Genomic DNA, 22279 nt, shown 5'->3' with positions numbered 1-22279 from the left:
GAGTATAAAATAAATACCCATGAGTCTCTACTGACATATATAAGTGGCTGAGTAAACAGATAAATAGAAGAGACAATTGTTCTCTTGTGCAGAACAATTTCAAATAATTTATGTAAATTCTCTACCCTCAAGGAGGCAGAGCATAACTCCCTACTCTGTAAGTATGAGCTTTGCACAGTGACTTTCTTCCAAAGAGTAGTCTGGGGAGGAGGAAAAAAAGAGTATCTTTACAGAGGAAAAACCCAACACCTCAGCCAAGTGATCCAGATAAACATCAACAGTGACATAAATTGATAATCTGTACCTTTGATGAATGTTAGGGAAATGGCACTTTACCTCCGGTTTTCCTCCCCAAATCCCATAGCCCTGATTTAATCATGAGAAAAACATCATACAAATTCCAATAGAGGGGCATTCTACAAAACAGCGGACCACTAATCCTGAAAACTGTCACAATGGTCAGAGAAAACAAGGAGTCGGAGAAATTGCCACAGCCAAAAGCTTAAGGAGACAACTAAATGTAACACAGTATCCCAAATAGTTTGCTGAAACAGAAAAAGAACATTAGGTAAAAATTTAGGAAATCTGAGTAAAGTATAGGCTTTAGTTAATAATAAAAAAAAACTTTATTAACATCTTACTTTGAACAAATTTTGCCACCATTTTTAAAGTGCAATACACTGTACTGGTTAAGATCATAGACACTAGAGCCAGACTGGGTTTAAAGATCCACCACTTAATAGCACTGTAACCTTTTGAACAAGTAACTTAACTGCTCAGATACTCTGTTTTCCTCACCTGTAAAAAGGACAATATCAAGAATATATCTCACAAGGTTATTTTGAAACGTACTATCTGAACTATAGTAATATTCTATCAAAGTTACCCATTATCATTCCTAAGTTTTTCTGATTTGGGGAAGTTGCTTAGTATCTCAGGAAAATAAGTATATAGATTTAATTGAGAGAAACTAAGTTTCCTGTACTTATTTACATGAAACACGCAGAAAGAAAAACTGGCAAGAATTTAATTTCACACAGAATTATTAGCTTTAGTTTCCATGAAGTCATAAACCATACTGAAATCAGTTATTTCACTATAATACTATATATTACTAAAGTAATTACTAGATAATACTATATATATTTTAATACTATAATTCTTGTAGTGGGTAAAATAAATCATCTTCCTTAAAATATTAAATAAACGTGTATATTTCATACTCCCTTAAAAATACATTCTTTATATTTTTTAAGTTATTCCTACTCCATTAGGTTATAAAAACATACAGAAGACTTGTTTATTATGAAAGAACTATAAGCTAGTATATCAATATAATATAAAAACCATTTTATTTGGTGAAATTCCACTTACAGGAAAGTTACATCATTATACAGTAATTCCTTTTTCTCTTTAATCCCATAGTAAGTACTACTAAACAAAAAGAAATAAAAGGCATTCAAATTGGTAAGGAAGAAGTAAAACTTCCACTATGTACAGATGATATGATACTATATATGAAGAAAACTATAAAGACTCCACCATAAATTACTAGAACTCATAAATGAGTTCAGTAAGGTCACAGGATACAAAATCAATGTGCAGAAATCTCTTGCATTTTTATACATTACAAAGCAGCAGAAAGAAAAATTAAGAAAACGATCCCATTTACAAATGCACAAAAATAATAAGATACCTAGAAATAAACCTAACCAAACAGGTGAAAGAACTGTAGTCTGAAAACTTTAAAATATTGATGAAAGAAATTGAAGAGGACCCAAAGAAATGGAAAGACATTCCATGCTCATGGATTGTAAGAACAAATATTGTTAAAATGTCTATACTACCCAAACAATCTACATATTTAATGGAATCCCTATCAAAATACCAACAGCACATTTTTCACAGAACTAGAACAAACAGACCTGAAATTTCTTTGGAATCACAAAAGACCCCAAATAGCAAAAGCAATCTTGAAAAAGAAAAACAGGACAGCCCGGGTGGCTCAGCGGTTTAGCACCACCTTCAGCCCAGGGCGTGATCCTGGAGACCCAGGATCAAGTCCCATGTCGGGCTCTCAGCATGAAGCCTGCTTCTCCTTCTGCCCACTTCTCCCTCTGCCTGTGTCTCTGCCTCTCTCTCTCTCTCTCATGAATAAATAAATAAAATCTTAAAAAAAAAAAAAGAAAACTGGAGTTATCACAATCTGAAATATGAAGTTAGATTATAAGTAGCTGTAGTAATCAAAACAGTATGAAACTGGCACAAAAAAAACAGACATGTGGATCAATGGAACAGAATAGAGAGCCCAGAAATAAACCTACACTTATATGATCAATTATGCTTCAAGGAAGGGGGAAAATTCAATGGGAAAAGTCTTTTCAACAAACTGCTGCAGAAACTGGACAGCAACATGCAAAAGAATGAAACTGGACCACCTTCTTACACCATACACAAAAATAAACTCAGGATGGATTAAGGACCTAAATGTAAACCATGAAACCTAGAAACCATAAAAATCCTAGAAGAGAACATAGGTAGTAATCTCTCTGACACTGGATGTAGCAACATTTTTCTAGATATGTCTCCTGAGGCAAGGGAAATAAAAACAAATATAAACTATCAGGACTTTATCAAAATAAAAAGCCTCTGCACCGTGAAGGAAGCAATCAACAAAACTAAAAGACAACCTAGTGAATGGAAGAAGATATTTGCAAATGACATATATGATAAAGGGTAGTATTCAAAATATATAATGAACTGCTACCACTCAACACCCAAAAAATATAATCCAATTAAATATGGGCAGACAACATGAACAGACATTTCTCCAAAGAAGACATCCAGATGGCCAACAAACACATGAAAAGAGGCTCAACATCACTTCTCATCAGGGAAATGTAAATCAAAAACTACAATGAGATATCATTTCACACCTGTCAGAATGACTAAAATCAACAACACAAGAAACAACAGATGTTGGCAAGGATGTGGAGCAAAAGGAACCCTTGTGCTCTGTTGGTAGGAATGCAAACTGGAGCAGTCACTCTGGAAAACAGTATGAAGGTTCTTTAAAAAGTTAAAAATAGAATACCCTACACAACCCAGCAATCACACTACTGAATATTTATCCCCAAAATAAAAAAAGAAAGAAAATACAAAAACACTAACTCAAAGGGTACATGCACCCCTGTTTACTGCAGCATTATTTATAATAGCCAAACTACAGAAGCAGCCCAAGTGTCCATCAATAGATAAATAAAGATGTGATATACACACACACAGGAATATTATTCAACCATTAAAAAGCATGAAATCTTGCTATTTGCAACCACATAGAACTAGACAGTATGATGCAAAGCAAAATAGGTCAGTCAGAGAAAGACAATGATTTCACTGATATGTGGAATTTAAGAAACAAAACAAAGAAGCGAAGGAAAAACAAAAGAGTCCAATCAAGAAGCAAGACTCAACTACAGAGAACACACTGATGGTCACCAGAGGGGAGGTGAATGGGAGATGGGGGAAACAGGTGATGGGGATTAGGGAGTGTACTTGTCATGATGGGCACAGAGTGACATATGGAAGTGCTGAATCACTATCTTGTACACTTGAAGCTAATATAACATTGTATGGTGACTCTGTTGGAATTAAAATTAAAAAATTAATTTTAAAAATTCCACATTAGACACTATTAAAGGCAACAATTTGACATTATATTTGCTTTTCAAAATGGGAATGCCAAGACTAAAAATCAGCTATCACACCAATTTAAAATCAAACAAAGGGATCCCGGGGTGGTGCAGCAGTTTAGCGCCTGCCTTTGGCCCAGGGCGCAATCCTGGAGACCCGGGATCGAATCCCACGTCGGGCTCCCGGTGCATGGAGCCTGCTTCTCCCTCTACCTATGTCTCTGCCTCTCTCTCTCTCTCTCTCTCTCTATCATAAATAAATAAAAATTTAAAAAAAATAAAAATAAAACAAAAACTTACATTTAATTTCAAAAGAAGAAACTAATGATAACAAATACAGAAGGAGCAGTCACAGTCAATATAAAAGTCCTATCACCTAAGGTTACAGAGTAGAGTATTTTGTTTTTAATTAAGTTTTATGTTCAATGCGAGACTTGAACTCACAGCCCCGAGATCAAGAATTGCATGCTCTAATGACTGAGCCAGCCAGGCATCTCTATAGAGTGGAGTTTTTAATAAATAGTACAGCTGAGTTCTTTCCTAAACCTAAGCCTAAGATGTCTTATATATTGAACTAGGTGCTCAAAACCTCACCTACAGAAATTAAAATGAAATAATAAGTCCCAAGAGAAATCCTTACCATGAGAACTATACGAAACACACAGCAAGGAAGGTAAAGAAATGCCCCTAAGGTTAATTAGCTACAAGTACAAATAACATTGTTCTGTTTGTGTCAAGTACTGCCAATACCTATTCCAGAGACACTCTTTAAAAAAAAGTCAAGAACTTAATTCGTCCTTTTTTTTTTTTTTTTTTTTTGGATGTGGGGAGAGAGTAGTTCTTAATGAATTCTCATTTTATAATCAACTTGATCCAAAGACCCTGTACCACTAAGACACCTGGTTTAAACTGCCATACTGTATTTACTCCTCATCTAGCTCTCATTTGTGCTTTCCTTTAGCAAATGTTTATTGACCACCTAGTACAAATATATTCCAATTTAAAAGGAAAACCAACCAGCTACAGCAAACTCTAACAGGAGATGTGCTAACACTCGGTGCAAGTGCTCAGCACAGTACTATGGAAGCACAAGGGTGGCATCCATTCTAAGGGGGGATGTAGGTGGAGACCAGGAGGAGTCAGAAGTTGAAATGAAGAGGTGTTAATTGAAATGAAGAGGTGTTAATTCATCTGTAGCCCTGTCCTCCAAATCCCAACATCCAGCATAAAGAAATAAAAAATCTCTAGACTCTAAAACCTTCTTCATCATTGCCTCTGCTGCTACCTAGTCCAAGATACCACCACCACTGACTGCTGCTCTTGCTCTGCTCCCATCTGCCAGAGTACAGGTAAATGACCTTTTAAGATTGTATTTATTTGAGAGAGAGAGCATGAGCAGAGAGGGCAGAGGGAGAGGGAGAAGCAAGCTCCCTGCTGAGTAGGGAGCCCCACATGGGGATTATGATCTGAGCCCAAGGTAAGATGCCTAACCAACTGAGCCACCCAGGGGGCCCGGCAAGTGACCTTTTAATAACATCAACATTATCTCCCTGTTTAAAATGCTTTGACGGGATCCCTGGGTGGCGCAGCGGTTTGGCGCCTGCCTTTGGCCCAGGGCGCGATCCTGGAGACCCGGGATCGAATCCCACGTCGGGCTCCCGGTGCATGGAGCCTGCTTCTCCCTCTGCCTATGTCTCTGCCTCTCTCTCTCTCTCTCTCTGTGACTATGATAAACAAATAAAAAAAAAAAAATTTAAAAAAAAAATAAAAAAAAAAAAAAAAATAAAATGCTTTGATGGCTTCCTTTTCATCTTGAACAGAGGTCAGCACCCACCCCCCTCCAACCTGGTCATCAAATAGGCTTGGCCTCTGCCTACCCTGCAAACCTCAGTTCCCATCGCTCCTCACCATGTCACTCCACTCCAGGTACCCCGGCCCTCATTCAATGCCTCTGTAAGCCAGGCTCCTTTATTGCTTCAGCCTTTTGAATTTGCATTCCTTTTGCTGAAAACTAGTAAGAGGGACTGCCACAGTCAAAGTCCCTGAAGGAAGAAAAAATTAAGTGCTCCTCTTCTGGAACCTGGAACTTTTTTGGACAACTTATCCCAAACACAGTTAAATAATTATGTTATTATGCTCCGCTCCTCTCCTCTACAGTAATACCATCTCTAAGAGGGCAAGGCCCACATCTAATTGCTCCCCCAAAGTCGAGCACAGTGCCTGACGTGGCAAATAATGATTGAGAACATGTATAGAGCTCTTACTACATGTGAAGCTCTCTGCTACGTGCTTTTCCACCATATAAGGTAGGTTCTGCTATACTTCACATGGTAAAATTAGGTGAAAATAGTGTATCTATGTTAAACTTCATAGAGATTTTACAGAAGACTATCTTTGTTCCTAGAAAATACACACCAAAGTATTAAGGGATAAAGTTCCACAATGGTATGTAACATTCTCTCAAAGGCTTCAAGTAAAAATCATACACATAAACAACATTATCATATATATGTCACACATGATGTATGTTATACAATACAGGATTATAGTATAGGAGAGAGACCATGATAAAAGTGGCAAAACGCTGAAATTTGCAAATTTGGGTAAAGGGAATGTGGGAAATCTCTGTACTATTCTGGCAATTTTTCTGTGAATTTGAAACTATTTAACAATGTTTGAATTATTTCAAAAAATTACAAAGCTATTTTTTAAATACTTAATATTGAATAAGATACTGCCCAAGAATGAAAGATGTGAATTTACAATGTCAGAAGAACTATGATTCTAGATTATGGCAGTCCCCAGTTTGGCCATGGAAGTGGGCAAAGTGTAACAGATCAAAGTCATTGAAATTGAGGTGCACTTTCCCTCTCATTTGATTATATCCCAGTTTCATATGAAATTTCGTTTTATTTACTGATTTCACCTGAAGTTTTTTAGTCTCTGGATTCCCTTTCACTTTCTTTCAAAGTTTTTAGTACTTGAACTACTTCATAATGTAATCATCAGTGCAAATCTGAGAATTTCAAATCCCCATCTCCTGGACATCCTATTTGGCATACTATCACTTTTCAGGTTTATTATCTTGAGTCCTACTCAGAAGTTTAATCTATCTGACAATAATTGAATTTCACACAAACTTTCATATTTCAGTGACTATGTCAAAGACAGTAATGGTAATGGCACGTCACCTCCTACTAACCTGTGCTGGCATCCCTAAATCCGGTCTCTCTGATTTGCAGTCATCAGAGAGAGAAAAAAAAAAATGAAGTCATCAGAGAGGGGCATCTGGGTGGCTCAGTTGGTTGAGGGTCTGACTCTTATTTTCCACTCATGTCATAATCTCAGGATCATAAGATCAAGCCCCACGTCAGGCTCCACACTTAATAGAGAGCCTGATTAAGATTTTCTCTCTTTCTCCCTTTGCCCCTCCCCAACTTCTCTTAAAAAAAAGAAAAATAAGAATCAGAGAGCAAATCTCCAGTCTCCTGCCTAGGTGGAAGGGGAGTCATCACCTGGTTATTCCAAGGGATGGAAGATCCAACCACTTGCCTATGACTTCAAACCAAGCCTTCAGCTTCTGCGATGGTTGCTGCTGCCAACCCCGAGCCTCTCCAGGGTAGTACAGCTCCGCTTGGTTTGTTTCTTCTTGGCTCCTTCCTCTACAAGACTTACATTTCTTTTCTTTGGTTCTGCAAGGCTAGTTGCCACTCATACATCCATTTAATAATTTATTATGTCCTTTCCTGATATCTTTTTATTCTCTTTTCCTAATGTCTTTTTACAAACTATTATCTCCTTTCCCACTCTCCCTACCCTTGTAAGTCTATGCCTTTTTAAATTCCTTTACTGTCATTCGAGTAGGGTTTCAAGAAGGGTAAAAATAAACATGTGTGCTCAATCACCATGGTGAAATGAAAGTGTCATTCTAGTTTTTTATGAGGTTAGACTAAATATGTGTTTCCAGTCTGAGTATCTCTGCAAATGTAATGGGGGTAGCTGTGAGCTATTTTCAGTATTTTTTAAAGGTTAACAGAGAAAAAAAGAAAAGGTTAACAGAAAAATACATTTACCATAATGAGACCATGAAGAGTGACATCACATTTATTTACTCAATGTGTTACTCCGGTTCATCCATTCATTCAACAAGTATTTACAGTGACTGCTACATCCTCCACCGTCCTAAATTCAGGAGATTCGGCAGTAAATGAAACAGTCTCTTGACTTCATGGAGTTTCTACTACTATTTACAGGATAGACAAGCAAAGATGTATCTTACACTGATCACAAACTGGCAATTATGCATCTTTGAGTACCAAAAAAATTGAAAAAGAATTGATGTAATGAGTATAAAAGGATGACAAGGTACTCATAGAATTTAAAATTAGATTACCCAGGATCCCTGGGTGGCGCAGCGGTTTGGTGCCTGCCTTTGGCCCAGGGCGCGATCCTGGAGACCCGGGATCGAGTCCCACATCGGGCTCCCGGTGCATGGAGTCTGCCTGTGTCTCTGCCTCTCTCTCTCTCTCTCTATCATAAATAAATAAAAATTTTAAAAAAAAAGAAAGAAATTAGATTACCCTCTGTTGGTACCTAGTAAGAACCAACAGAAGTGAGATTAAATGAAATTATTTTTCCAAAGTGGGTAGAGGATGGGGAATCAAAGCTGGGTCAAAAGATCTTTGTAAACGAACATTGACTGCAGCATTATTTATAGCACAGAAAATTTGGAAACAATCTAAATATTCAACAGTCAGGGAAAGTTTAACTAAATATGTTCCATAAATAATGATGAATGCAGCTATTATAAATGATGTGTTTGAGAGACACTTATGACATGGGAAAGTGCTTATAATAGTAAGTGGAAAAGCTGGATATAAAACCAGATATAATATCAACTATATGAAACAAATCTGCCAAGAAAAAATCTAGAAAGAAATATGTTAAAATAGCAAACTTTATTCTAGATTGTGAATTAATCTAGATTTAGGGTTTTTTTTTTTAAGATTTCATTTATTTATTCATGAGAGACACAGAGAGAGAGAGGCAGAGGGAGAAGCCGGCTCCATGCGGGGAGCCCGACATGGGACTCGATTCCGGGACCCCAGGATCACACCCTGGGCTGAAGACAGCGCTAAATCTCTGAGCCACCCAGGCTGCCCTAGATTTAGTTTTTAACAGCATTCTCATCCTACGCATCCTATAGTAACTTGTTAGAAATGCAAAATCTCACACTCCCATACCAGAACTACTGGTTCAGAAATCCTGGCCTGGGGGCTTAGCAATCTGTGTTTTAACAAGCCCTCCAGGTGATTCTGATGCTCACTGGCGTTTGAATACTATTCTAGATGAGATGATAGGTGTTTATGTTCTTCCTTATATAAATTTCCATTTGACTTCTCTATATGAGGCACAAAGCCTAAGGACATTGGCTTTGGAGTCAGACTTGAATGGAGCCCTTGCTTCACCACTTAGCTAGTAACCTTTGTCACACTACTTAGCTATCTTTTAACACTTCAAATATTTTAACTCCACTTGGCTTACATGGTTTCTGACAAAGTCCAGGTAGGGTGTTTGTTTTCCTCTGGCTTCTTTCAAGATTTTCTTGTCGTCTTTGGTTTTCTGCAGTTTGACTATGATATGCCCAGGCATATTTACCCTGCTTGGTGTTCTTTTTATTTCCTCGATCTGCTTTGGTGTCTCAGGACGTCTGGGGAAAAACTGGGCCAGTACTACTACAAATATTTCTTCTACTCTATTTCCATTTTTTTTCCTTCTAGTATTCCAATTATGTGTGTTCTACACCTTTCAAAATTGTCTCACAGATCTTGGATGCTGTTTATTTCATTCTTTTTTTTTTCTCTTTGCATTTCAGTTTGGGAAGTTTCTATTGAAATCATCAAGTTCTATCATTCTTTCCTCAGATATGCTGAGTCTACTGATGGACTCACCAAAGGTTTCTTCCGTTCTGCGGCATTCATTGGATTTCTAACATTTCCTTTTGATTCTTAGGAGTTTCCATGTCTCTGCTTACACTACCCATTTGTTCTTGCATGTTGCCTACTTTTTCCATTAGAGCCCTCAACGTATTATTCATAGCTCTTTTAAATTCTCAGTCTGGATAATTCCAAAATATGTATCACAGATCGGAGTTTAGTTCTGATGCTTGCTTTACCTTCAGATGGTGTTTTTGCTTTTTGCATGCCTTCTAATTTTTTGTTGCAAGTCAGATGTGACACATCAAGTAATAGAAACTAAGATAGTCAAGAGGCTTCATACCAATTTGGCTAAGAATAGGGCTGTGTTTAATGTTTGCTGAAGCTGTAGGTGCCAGATTCCTCTAAGGACTCCTCCTTAAATAGTGTACCATACATGTTTCAGCTGTAATCCACTATTACTGTAGTATAGCTCTGTGATGTGGTGGTAAAGTGTTAAGTGAAGTGTGCTACCTCATAATTAAACTTTAGTCTTTTACTGGGCCTGTCTCTGGGCTATAAACTTCACAAAGTGTTTTTTAGCTCCTCCCTGCCCCCTTAGATGAGATAGGAATGCTACAGGGGACTGGAGTTGGTTGAATGTAGACTGGGAGGACTTGAGGCTCTAATAAAGAGTCGTTTCCCCCTGGAGATTAGGTCTTTGTTATGAGGAATGTTCTGAGGAGATTTCAAAATGTTTACCTTCCCCCTCCCCCTGCTAGAGAAACATGGGCACTTTCCTGGCTCTTTACCAGATGATCTGGTAGATTTCCTGGAAGCCAAACCCAAGAAAGTGTGAGGCATCTTCTAGGACTACAGGCTCCCACATTTCTACTACTCTCACTTATGGTACTACACGCAGCCTTCAACAATATTTGCCAAAATTACCAAGTGTTTCTTCCAGTTTATAGTCATAGAAGTGATGACTTCCAAAGTCTTACCTGTTGAAGCTGAAACTGAGCCCTTGTTTCTTCATTTGTAGAAAGGATATTAATAGAGATAGCTATCACACAGGTTTGTTGGAAGGATTCAATGACCTAATTCATGTAAAAACATTTTGTCCAGTGACCACTTCAGAGTAAGTGCTCATTAGACTGGGAACTCTATGAAGTTCAGAAAAATTAAGAGACACGTCCAAGTAAAATCTGAAAAAAAGCAGGATCCAAATCCAAACCCAGGTTTTAGAGTCCAAATTTATTAATGCATATAAAAAAGAAATTATTTTATTACAATCTTAATGTCTATAAAATCCATACTAGAGGGATCCCTGGGTGGCGCAGGGATCAAACAAAGGCGGTTTAGCGCCTGCCTTTGGACCAGGGAGCGATCCTGGAGACCCAGGATCGAATCCCACGTCAGGCTCCCGGCATGGAGCCTGCTTCTCCCTCTGCCTGTGTCTCTGCCCCTCTCTCTCTCTCTCTCTCTCTGTGTGACTATCATAAATAAATAAAAATTAAAAAAAAAAAAATTCCATACTAGAGGTTTACAAAGCACTGTCAGGTAGAGGACGTAGTAAACACGTTTTCCCAAATGGGTAAAAATAATTTATAATCAGCATAGAGATTTTAAAATATAAAAATAGCTTTTATATTTAGAATATAAAGTATTTAGAATATTTAAGATTTTAAATCTTTTGTAGAAATGACAGTAAAACAGTGAGACTTTTCAGTTCAACGTCAGACTCCTGATTTCATTTCACATTGTCATCTGGTAATGGGATCAAGCCCGCCTTGGCTCTGTGCTCACTGCAGAGTCTGCTTGTCTCTCTCCCTCCTCCTCTATCCCCTTCCCCCTCTCACCCCCACTCACTCTTGCTCTATCTAAAATAAATATATATTTTTTTAAAAATATAAATAAAATGAGACTTTTAGAAATGAACGTTCCTGAAAATCTAACCAGCCTGATATCATCTCCTGTGTTCTATAATCTTTACCCATATAATTTTACGTATTGTTTTAAAAGGCTACAGAGTTCAATAGGTCAATATGCAACAACTTACTTTGCACCCCTCATTTGTCGGACAAGTAGGTTTTATCCATATTTTCAAATTTATAAATAACTTTTAAGTAATCATTTTTTACTTCTCACTTTTATTTTTTTCCTGGATATATTTCTAAGGATAAATACCCAGGAGTATATTAAAGAATCAGGGATCCCTGGGTGGCGCAGGGATCCCTGGGTGGCGCACGGGATCCCTGGGTGGCGCAGCGGTTTGGCGCCTGCCTTTGGCCCAGGGCACGATCCTGGAGATCTGGGATCGAATCCCACGTTGGGCTCCCGGTGCATGGAGCCTGCTTCTCCCTCTGCCTGTGTCTCTGCCTCATTCTCTCTCTCTCTCTGTGACTATCACAAATAAATAAAAATTTTAAAAAAAATTTAAAAAAAAAAATAAAGAATCATAGTATGTGGGTATCATTTTTAACATAAATTTCCAAATTGCCTTCCCAAAAAAAGTACCAATTTTTTTTTCCTTTTTGAATATACTCACATTTCCATTTGATGTTTTAAATTGTGATAAAACAGACATAAAAAATTAACCATCTTAACCACCATACAGTTCAAAAGTGTTAAGACATTCACATTGTTGTACAACCCATCTCTAGAACACTTTTCATCTTGCAAAAACTTAGCAACTTCCCAACTTCCCTTTCCCCCTTCCCCTGGGCAGCAACAACTCTACTCTCTGTTCCTATGAATCTGACTACTCTAGGTACCTCACATAAGTAGAATTACATAGTACTTGTCTTTCTGGGACTGGCTGAATTCACTTAACATAGTATCTTCAAGGGACGCCTGGGTGGCTCCGTGGTTGAGCATCTGCCTTTGGCTCTGGACATGATCCTGAGATCCGAGATCAAGTCCCACATCGGGCTCCCTGTGAGAGCCTGCTTCTCCCTCTGCCTAGGTCTGCCTCTCTGTCTCTCATGAATAAATACATAAAATCTTAAAAAATAATAATAATCTTAAAAAAAAAAAAACATAGTATCTTCAAGACTTGAGACTTGGCCTTATGGTAGCATTGTCAGAATTCCTTTCTTTTTTTTTAAAGAGAAGCAGGCTCCGTGCAGGGAGCCCGATGTGGGACTTGATCCCGGGTCTCCAAGATCAAGCCCTGGGCTGAAGGTGGTGCTAAACCGTTGAACCACCCAGGCTGCCCTCCTTTCCTTTTTAAAAATGATTAATATTGCAGTATATGGTTATACTCCATTTTGTTTAACCATTCATCCATTGATGGCCACTTGAGTGCTTCTACCTTTTGGCTGTTGTGATTATACTGCTGTGAACATGGGTGTACAAATAGTTGTTCAGGTTCCTGCTTTCAATTATTTGGGGGTATAAACCCAGATGTAGCATTGCTGGATCATGTAGTAATTCAATATTGGAATTTTTGAGGAGCTACCATACTATTTTCCATGGAAGCTGTTCCATTTTCCATGCCCATCAACAGCACACGAGGGTTCCAATCTCTCCACACCTCGCCAATGCTTATTTTTTATCATCACCATCCTAATGGGTGTAAACTGCTATCTCATTGTCCACCTGGCTTTTTAAAGAATGAATTTTCTTGACAGATTTTTATAGATAAATACAAAGTTTTCTTCTTCAGCTAGTCTCTACCTAGATTGTTATCTGTCTAAAACAAGGAGAAAACTATTAAATGGTCCCCAAAATAGTCATAAATGCATCATGTGTCACTGACAATTGCTAAGACTTAGATTTTTTTCTTAACTCCTAGATTCCATGCCACACATAAACTAACAGCTACTTATTTCCTAGAATGTGCCAAGCACTTTTCTTCCTATTTATTCAGCATTTCTTTACTGCCAGGCATCATGGTAGGTGCTGGGGATATAAAGATGGGGAAGATGACACCATCTCCATTATAACATTATGAATAGGTATAATTATTCCCATTTTACATTTGAGGAACTGGAAGCTCCTAAGGCCTAGCATCTTGGCTTAGATCAGACAGAGCTTGGGGAAATTGAGGTCTTACTCTATTTTTCTACTATTCCATATTATACCCCATACTATCAACAGTTCCCTTTTTAAAAAGTAATATCCACCTGCAGGTGTTTTTTTTTTTTTTAATTTAAATTCAATTTGCCAACATGTAGTAGTATATCCACTGCGGTTTGTTTTTCACTTTGGATTTTCAAATGTTGGGTTTTGAGAGGAACGGCACAATACAAGAAAATAAAAACCTGTAAAGTACCATTTAGGACTTGATAGTTGAAGTGGAGGCACTTTACCAAGCAATGCAAAGAAGTGAACAATATTTTAGTACAAAAATAGTAAATCCTAAAGCAAGCTTTAAGTATCTGAGGCTTACTGAAAAAACTGACATACCTTCCAAAGCTCCTTGGCTTGCCAAAAGTTAGAGGATTTTATTCCTAAGCAGTCTGTTTCCTAGACATGATTCTAATTACAAACAGAAGTTCCTTGCAGTCCTATATAAAATTCTCGACAAGCTAGAAACAAGATTTAAAGATTCAAAGAATCAACAATTGCATTGATTCTCTATTTACACAAAACAAAACAGAAGGAAAAGAAAAAAAATGTTCTGGCTGAGAAAACTTGAGAGAAATAATAGAACTTTAAAACAATTTTTGCTATCCTATTTCAAATATTCTTTCAGTGAAACAAAATTTTTTTTTTAAATTAACTTCATTTTAAAATTTAAATTCCTTTGTTAGCTAACGTAACTATATACATTTTTTTAATCTAGGAAAAAAGTTAATTATGTTAAAGCACAAAAAATGCTCCAAAGGAATAGAACTTCAATGTATATAATCTTACAGAAAAATGTTATAATAAAATAGAACATTATAGCCTGTCATAGTTATTATTTATTACCAATGGGGTGCCTGGGTGGCTCAGTCAGTTAAGCATCTGCCTTCAGCTCAGGTTGTGACCTCAGGGATCCTGAGACTGGGCTCCCTACTCAGGGGGGAGCCTGCCTCTCCTCTCCCTCTGCACCTCTCCCTGCTTGCATGTGTACATACATGCTCTAATGAATAAATAAAATCTTTTTAAAAAATTTTTTTTGTTACCAATGTTCGCATCAGTACTTTTATCAAGATTAATCCCTAAATGTTTGAGCTAGATAGGATATAAATCGAGAAGCTTAATCTTCCTTTACAATTAAAAAAAAAAAAACCTCGATTAAAGATGAACTATTTAAAATATATGTATGTTTCTACAAAGAGAATTTTTGTATTTTTTTTTTAAAGACAGGCCAGTGAATACTTTAACTCTCAAAAAATGCTTCTTGAGGGACACCTGGGTGGCACAGGGATTGAGTAACTGCCTTCAACTCAGGGCGTGATCCCAGTCCAGGGATTGAGTCCCGCATCCGGCTCCCTGCAAGGGGCCTGCTTCTCCCTCTGCTTGGTCTCTGCCTCTCTGTGTCTCTCATAAATAAATAAATAAAATCTTAAAAAAAAAAAAAAGCTTGTTGAGGGACACCTGGGTGGCTCAATTAAGCGACTGACCCCAGTATTGGCCGAGGTCATGATCTCATGAGTCATGAGATCAAGCCTGGTGTGGGGAATCTGCTTGGATTTCTCTGACACTCCTTCTCTTTGTTTCTCTCTCTCTCTAATAAACAAATAAATTGTTTTTAAAAAGATGTTTGGGAGCACCTGGGTGGTTCAGTGGTTGAGCGTCTGCTTTTGGCTCAGGTCATAATCCTGGAGTCCTGGGATGGAGTCCCACGTGGGCTTCCTGTGGGGAACCTGCTTCTCCCTCTGCCTATATTTCTGCCTCTCTCTCTCTCTGTCTCCCATGAACAAATAAATAAAATCTTTAAAAAATAAATAAAAAAGATGTTTGTTGATCCAGAGTAATAGAAACTCACTGCTTACCTATAAGAATAAGAAAGAAAGAAAGAAAGAAAGAAAGAAAGAAAGAAAGAAAGAAAGAAAGAAAGAAAGAAAAGGAAAGAAAGAAAAGAAAAGAAAAAAAAGAAAAGAAAAGAACCTAATAGTGCTATAGAATAGATTTTTAGGAAACAGCAAGTAATGTTTTAGCTAAACCAAACATCTTTAATTAATTCAAGTATTCTAAATTCAATAAATATTGAGTTCCTACCATGTGCTAGGCACCTCCGCAAGACACTGAGTGTAAGAGATCAGAAAATGGTCCCCTTCCTTACAGCAACAATGTCCACAACAGCCAAACTATGGAAAGAGTCCAGATGTCCATCAACAGATGAATGGATAAAGAAGATACGGTAGATATACACTATACACAATGGAATACTACTCAGCCATCAAAAAGAATGAAATTTTGTCATTTGTATAACATGGATAGAACTAGAGGGTATTGTGCTAAGAAAAATAAGAGAAAAACACTCTATGATTCCACTCATACGAATTTAAAAAATAAAACAGATGAACGCATGGGAAGAAAATAAAAAATAAAATAAAAAACAAAGAGGCAAAACCATAAGAGACTCTTAACTCTAGGAAACAAACTGAGGGTTGCAGGAGGGGAGGGAGGTGGGAGGGTTGGGTAACTGGGTGATGTGCATTAAGGAGGGCACCTGATGGAATGAGTACTAGGTGTTAAAAACAATTGATGAATCACTAAACTCTACCCCTGAGGGATCCCTGGGTGGCGCAGCGGTTTGGCGCCTGCCTTTGGCCCAGGGCACAATCCTGGAGATCTGGGATCGTATCCCACGTCGGGCTCCCGGTGCATGGAGCCTGCTTCTCCCTCTGCCTGTGTCTCTGCCTCTCTCTCTCTTTCTCTCTCTGTGACTATAAAAAAAAAAAAAAAAAAAAAAAAAAAAACTTAAAAAAAATAAATAAACTCTACCCCTGAAACTAACAATACGCTATATGTTAACCAAATTGAATTTAAAGAAAAAAATTTTTAGGGCAGTCCGGGTGGCTCAGCAGTTTAGCGCCGCTTTCAGCCCACGGCCTGATCCTGGAGACCCCGGATCAAGTCCCACATTGGGCTCCCTGCATGGACCCTGCTTCTCCCTCTGCCTGTGTCTCTGCTTCTTTCTGTTTCTCACGAATAAATAAATAAAATCTTTAAAAAAAAATTTTTTTAAAGAAAGAAAATGGTCCTCTTCCTTTTGAGGTTTACAGGGTACTGGATATAGCCTCCAAAACTATGCTCTTTTGTTGTGTGATTTCATGCTAATCAAGGACTTTTTGAAATATAAATATACCCTCCCCAAGAGCTTAATAGTCATAAAACAAAATACAACATTGCTGAGGTCAACTTTCTTGTTAAAGTAGCAACATATCCCTATTGAATTAATACTTAGCGTGAGTGAACCCCCAAAGCCTTGATCAATTGTGATCAATCGGTTAGGTGTAATTTCTCAACCTTCAGAGCTGAGAATCAAGTATAAGAATGCAGTTACATCCATAAAAGAGGATTCTGCCAAATGAGTTGCTAATTTACCCTCAGGCAATATGGTTTTATTTCATCATGTCCTACCAACTGCAACTATAATCAACTCCTAAAACTCTTAATAAATAAAATATACCATCCAACAGTGCTTCTCAAACTTTAATATGCATCTGGATCACCTACAAATCTGTTAAAATGCAGACTGATTCAGCAGGTCAGGGGCAAGGACTCCCGTTCTTCATTTCTGGTAAGCTCCCCAGGAAGCTCAGATGACTGTGCACAGACCAGGAGGGATGGTAACACACCCGGAAACACCTCTGGCACACGGCTGCTCAGCCTAGCTAGCTGTTCTGTCTCCTTCAAGGATGTCTTACCTCCTTTACTGATCTCGCCTTTCTTGAAAGATAGATTTTTCACCTTTGCATCCTTCAAAATTCTCACCTAATCATGGGATCCCTGGGTGGCGCAGCGGTTTAGCGCCTGCATTTGGCCCAGGGCGCGATCCTGGATCCTGAAGACCAGGGATCGAGTCCCACGTCGTGCTCCCGGAAGGGAGCCTGCTTCTCCCTCCTCCTGTGTCCCTGCCTCTCTCTCTCTCTCTATCATAAATAAATAATAATAAAATTTAAAAAAAAATTCTCACCTAATCAGAACACCTTCCATAAAAGCATTAAATGTAAGCCAATGGAATGAGCGACATGGGGCTTTTGTCATTACTTCTACAGTTATGAATAGAACTGTTTCTTCCTCTGAATTTATTCTAACTAGAAAAGTATTTTTGAAAACTAAAAAATCAGAGAAGCCCAGTCTATTTATGAAAGAAAAAAATTATATTTGCAACACGATCCAGTGCATTTTTGTATGCTGACCGAATCATTCTTTAAAAAAGGCATATCCAGGGCAGCCCGGGTGGCTCAGCGGTTTAGCGCCGCCTTCAGCCCAGGGCCTGATCCTGGAGTCCCGGGATCGAGTCCCACGTCGGGCTCCCTGCATGGAGCCTCCTTCTCCCTCTGCCTGTGTCTCTGCCTCTCTCTGTCTCTCATGAATAAATAAATAAAACCTGTGGGGGAAAAAACTGTATATCCATAATTAACAAGTTAATTCCTCTGTTAAGGATTTTCCTTTTTTTTTTTTTTTTGTAAATAATGAAAACAACTAAATCCTTTGGTTTTTCTAGGGAAGTCTTTTTGTCTGTTTTTTTCCTAGGGAAGTTTTAAAATGAGGTTTCAAGAGGCGCCTGACTGGTTCTGTCCAAAGAGCATGTGACTCCTGATGTCCCGTGGAAGAGTTTGAGCCCCACACTGGGTGCGGAGAAAACTTAGAAAACGAAAAACAGATAATAAAAAAAATAAAATCCTTCAGAATTAGTTTTTTAATTAAAAAAAACCAGTAACCCCTTCCTTCGGTTGTACCCTTTCGCTTTAGAGCAGCACAACAAACTAAGCTGCCTCAGTAACGGCAGCGTCTAGAGCACAGTCCTGATCCACCGACTAGCAGCCCCGCCAGGCCCGTCACCCAGGGCCGACCTCCGGCTCGGGCCCCGCTGTTTCTCCGCGGGTTTCCGGTGGTCGCGGCCGCAGGCGGAGCCGAGCGACACGTGACGCGGCCTCTGCCGCACTCCCGAAAGGCCAGTCGGGGCGAGAGGTTCGCCTCCGCCGTCCACGGGTGCGCGCGCAGCCTGTTGAGGCGGGGCCCGAGGCTGGGGGGCGGGGGGGGCGCGGGGCACGTGGGCGGCCAGGGCTCCCCCGCGGCCCCCGAAGGCCGGGTGCCCGCCGCCCCGCGCCGCCGCCTCGGGCTGCCTCCGGCGCTCCTCACGCGGCCGCGAGCGCGTGCTCCCGGGGCCGGCGGCGCGGAGGGGGCGCCCGCGAGCGCCAGGCCGCGCCGGCCCCCTGCGTCCCCACACGGTCCGCACCCAGCAGGCAAAATGGAGGCGACGCGCGCGTGCCCGGCGGGCGGGGCTTCGGCACGGGCCCAGGGGCGGCCGGACGCCGGCGGCCGGAGCCGGCCCTCACCCCTGCCGCCCCGGGTGCCCGCAGCCCGGCAGCCGCCTCCGTGGCGCCTGCGGCCCCGGGGAAGGCGAGGCTGTGGAGGCGGGGGGCCGGGGGCCGCGAACAAGGGCGCCATTATCGGCCTCGCCCGCCGGAGCCGCGGCTGGGAGCTGCCGGGAGGGGAGGGGCGGGCGGGGGGAGGCGGGGGGACGGGGCGGGGCCGGGCCCAGGCGGCGGCTGGGAGGCTGCGGGCGCCCGAGCTGGCGGCCCCCTGCCCCCGGGCCCGCTCGTCCCTCTCCCCGCGGGGCCGGCGCCGCCGCAGGACCCCGCCCCCCAGCCCGGAGCGCCCCAGTGCGGGCCCGGGTGGCGGCGGGCGGCTCCTACCTGTGCCTTCCCTTTCTTTATCGTCCGCCATCTTGTTGCGGGGCCGTCGCCCGGGAGATGCCCGGCGTCACCCTGGGTCGCCGCGTCCTTGCCGCCTCCGGCCCCCGCGCGAGTCCTGGCCTGGGGCGGCGGCGGCGGCGGCGGCTCGGACCCCGAAGGCTGAAGACCCCGGGGCGGGGGGGGGAGGGGGGCCGAGCGCGCGCCCCCGTCCCCTCGCCCCTCCCCAGCGCGCCCCCGCGCCCTCCCCCCGTGCCCCTCCCCTCCCCGAGCTCGGCCCTCTCGGGCTTCGGGGGCCTGGGGTCCGGGGAGCCCCGGCTCCGCCCGCGGGGACCAGGTGGCGCCGCTCGGGCTTTTCTCCGCGGACGGGAACGCAGCGGGAGAGCCGGGCTCGGGGGCGCAGCGGGGGCACCTGTGCGGCCCCCCGGGGCGGCCGCGGCGGACACGAGTGGCGGGGTTGCCATGGCAGCGGAGCCGTGCCGCCCGGCCCCGACCGCGACCCCGACCCCGACCCCGGCGACCCGGCCCGGAGGTCGGACGTGACCGCCCCGCGGGGTTGCGACGCGGGGAAGTTGTGCCTCCGCGTGTCGGAAATTTTGCTGTCGTCGCACGATGTTAGAATTTTGTCTCGGTGTCAGGATGAGCTCCTTCTACTAGAATGTTTCCTCTTTGAAATGATTTTTGAGTCGGTTCAAACGAATATAAGATTTTGAAGCTAATCTTGGATGATTTTTTTTTTTTTAAGTGCATTCGCGGCCTGGTTTAAATAGCATTGTGTGAAAATGTGCGAACCTGTTCCCTGTAGACGCCGAAGCCTTCAAAGTACAAGGTACTCGTATGTGATGATTTCCTTAACCGGCCTGTTAAGCATACTCTTCTTTATTAAATGACTTTTTCCTGTAGGAGACTCGTTTGGTGCTTCGACCAGCATGCTCTTTGAAATTGAGGAGAAACTATCGAATCATCACAAAATGGCTTCTGTGGGAAGATAGGTCCTTACGTAAAAGGAACACGGTTGTTTACAGTAAATGCTGGACACCCCAAACAGGGGAAAGTCCTCACTAGCATTCACAGAATTCAAATTTCATGGTCCTTGTAGTCTAGTAGTTTGTTTTCCAAGACTGCCTCTTTGCATAGAGATAGTGAAGGGCTTTGAAATAAACGCAGGAAAACCTCAACCTTGGACTCAGGTTGACTTCTCACTCGCTCTCCTCGTAGGCTGTTTGCAGTTTCCTTTTTCTGGAATGCCTCCCCTCCCCCCTCGCCGGCCCCAGCCTTCACCCTCCCTCAGACGCACGGCGGCTCCCTCCTGGTGCTCAGTGACCTCTTTGAAGGTCACACACTCCTTGAGGCTCCTCTGTGGTCCAGAACTCCTAGAGCCTCTTCCATTGATTGGCCGTGACTTTGTAACATTTGCTTGTACTGTAAGCTCTTGAAGACAGGAGACACTTTAATGGTCCCGTAAGATCCCAAGAGCTTACAATTTTTCAATTCTTGCATCTGAAATAATATATATTTTTAAAATTAAGACTGGAGTTAGTCTTTTCAACGTCTTACTAAGAATTGATCATTTAGATTATTCTGAATACCTACAACAGATTTAAGACAACACTGTTCCTCTACATTGGGGTGAGTAAAAGAGCAGTGTATATTAATTAACCCCTCCCCTCCAGTGGGGTTTGAAGACAGAAGCCTGAGCATATGAATCTTTAATGTACCCATAGTACCTCGCCTAATTTGGGACACACACTACGAGATTAACATATACTTTTCAATTGGCTAATTAGGTGAATACACATAAAAGTATATCACTATTCTGGAAAACTCCACAAAGTGGGGGGAAAAGGTGGTTTTACAAATGACAACATAGAGGCCTATGCTGCCAGTGAGTAATTATCTACATTTTGCTGCTTGACTTTCCACTTTTCTTTGGTTGTAGAAAACTGACTTCTGATTATGTTACACTTTTAATTCTTTTAAAATATTAGCTTCCTTTGGACAACAAACTACAACCATTTTTCTGCCCTTAGACTATAGTTTGTTTCTGAACTATGACTTTGAGTAACTTTGTAATACTGAATGCCACCCAAGCAGTCTTTCACTTAAGATTCTCAGAGTGATTTTTCATGAGTTTTTCTGAAATTCCAAACTGGAAAATTATTTTTGGTCTTAGAAATTATACAATCATAGGGCTAAATCAAACTAATGGATTCTGAAAGAGCAAGGACATAGTTTTAGACAATGACATGCATGATTACTTATTCAGTGGGGCCAGATGGGTATGTACAGGTTATGTCCTTTTGTGTGTTTGAATTTATAGTGAGTTAAATCTGTTCACACAGGCACTGGTCCCATGCTGGTGAGGAACACAGAAGATGTTTCTTCTGAATATGATTAAGCTACCCTAAGATGTGGCTGAAATAGAAAGGATAAGTGGTATAAGGCAAAATCATAGTCAAAAAATCTTCAAACCGCATCTCCTCTCCTATTCTGGGGATAATGGAAATCTCCTTGGGCTAGGAATAATTTAAAAGACAAAAACTGGGTTTTCCATGGGCATTGCCAGGGACTGACATGATCCTAGGCAGGTCATTTATTTCATCTCTTTGAAACTCTGTTAACTCAGGCACCTGGATGGCTCAGTTGGTTAAGCACCTGACTCTTGGTTTGGGCTCATGTCTTGATCTCAGGGTCCTTGGGATTGAGCCTGACATGGAGTTCCTTGCTCAGCGTGAGTCCACTTATCATTCTCCCTGCTCTCTCTCTCTCTCTCTTTTTCTCTCTCTCTAAAATAAATAAAATCCCTTAAAAAATAAAACTCCATTAACTCATGGGGCATTGGGTGGCTCAGTCGGTTAAGTGCCTGCCT

At 41.2% G+C, this 22279-nt stretch overlaps 1 protein-coding gene across 5 annotated transcripts in view; it reads right to left on the bottom strand.

Moving 5' to 3' along the window:
* Positions 1 to 19589, bottom strand: part of EFCAB2 (EF-hand calcium binding domain 2) — a 121828-nt gene extending 102239 nt beyond the window's left edge. For 3 of the 5 annotated variants that reach the window (XM_038542768.1, XM_038542764.1, XM_038542769.1), the window contains exon 1: positions 19414 to 19589. In XM_038542768.1, coding sequence (XP_038398696.1) covers positions 19414 to 19444 — 31 coding nt within the window. In that variant the 5' untranslated portion in view covers positions 19445 to 19589. The remainder of the gene's footprint in view (positions 1 to 19413) is intronic. The other 2 variants (XM_038542766.1, XM_038542765.1) reach the window with 2 other exon arrangements.
* Between the last annotated feature and the right edge of the window lie 2690 nt (positions 19590 to 22279).

The sequence above is a fragment of the Canis lupus genome, chromosome 7 (assembly GCF_011100685.1).
Source record: "Canis lupus familiaris isolate Mischka breed German Shepherd chromosome 7, alternate assembly UU_Cfam_GSD_1.0, whole genome shotgun sequence".
Taxonomy (NCBI): domain Eukaryota; kingdom Metazoa; phylum Chordata; class Mammalia; order Carnivora; family Canidae; genus Canis; species Canis lupus.
Note: the sequence above shows the minus strand (reverse complement) of the source record. Positions and strands in the feature narration are given on the sequence as shown.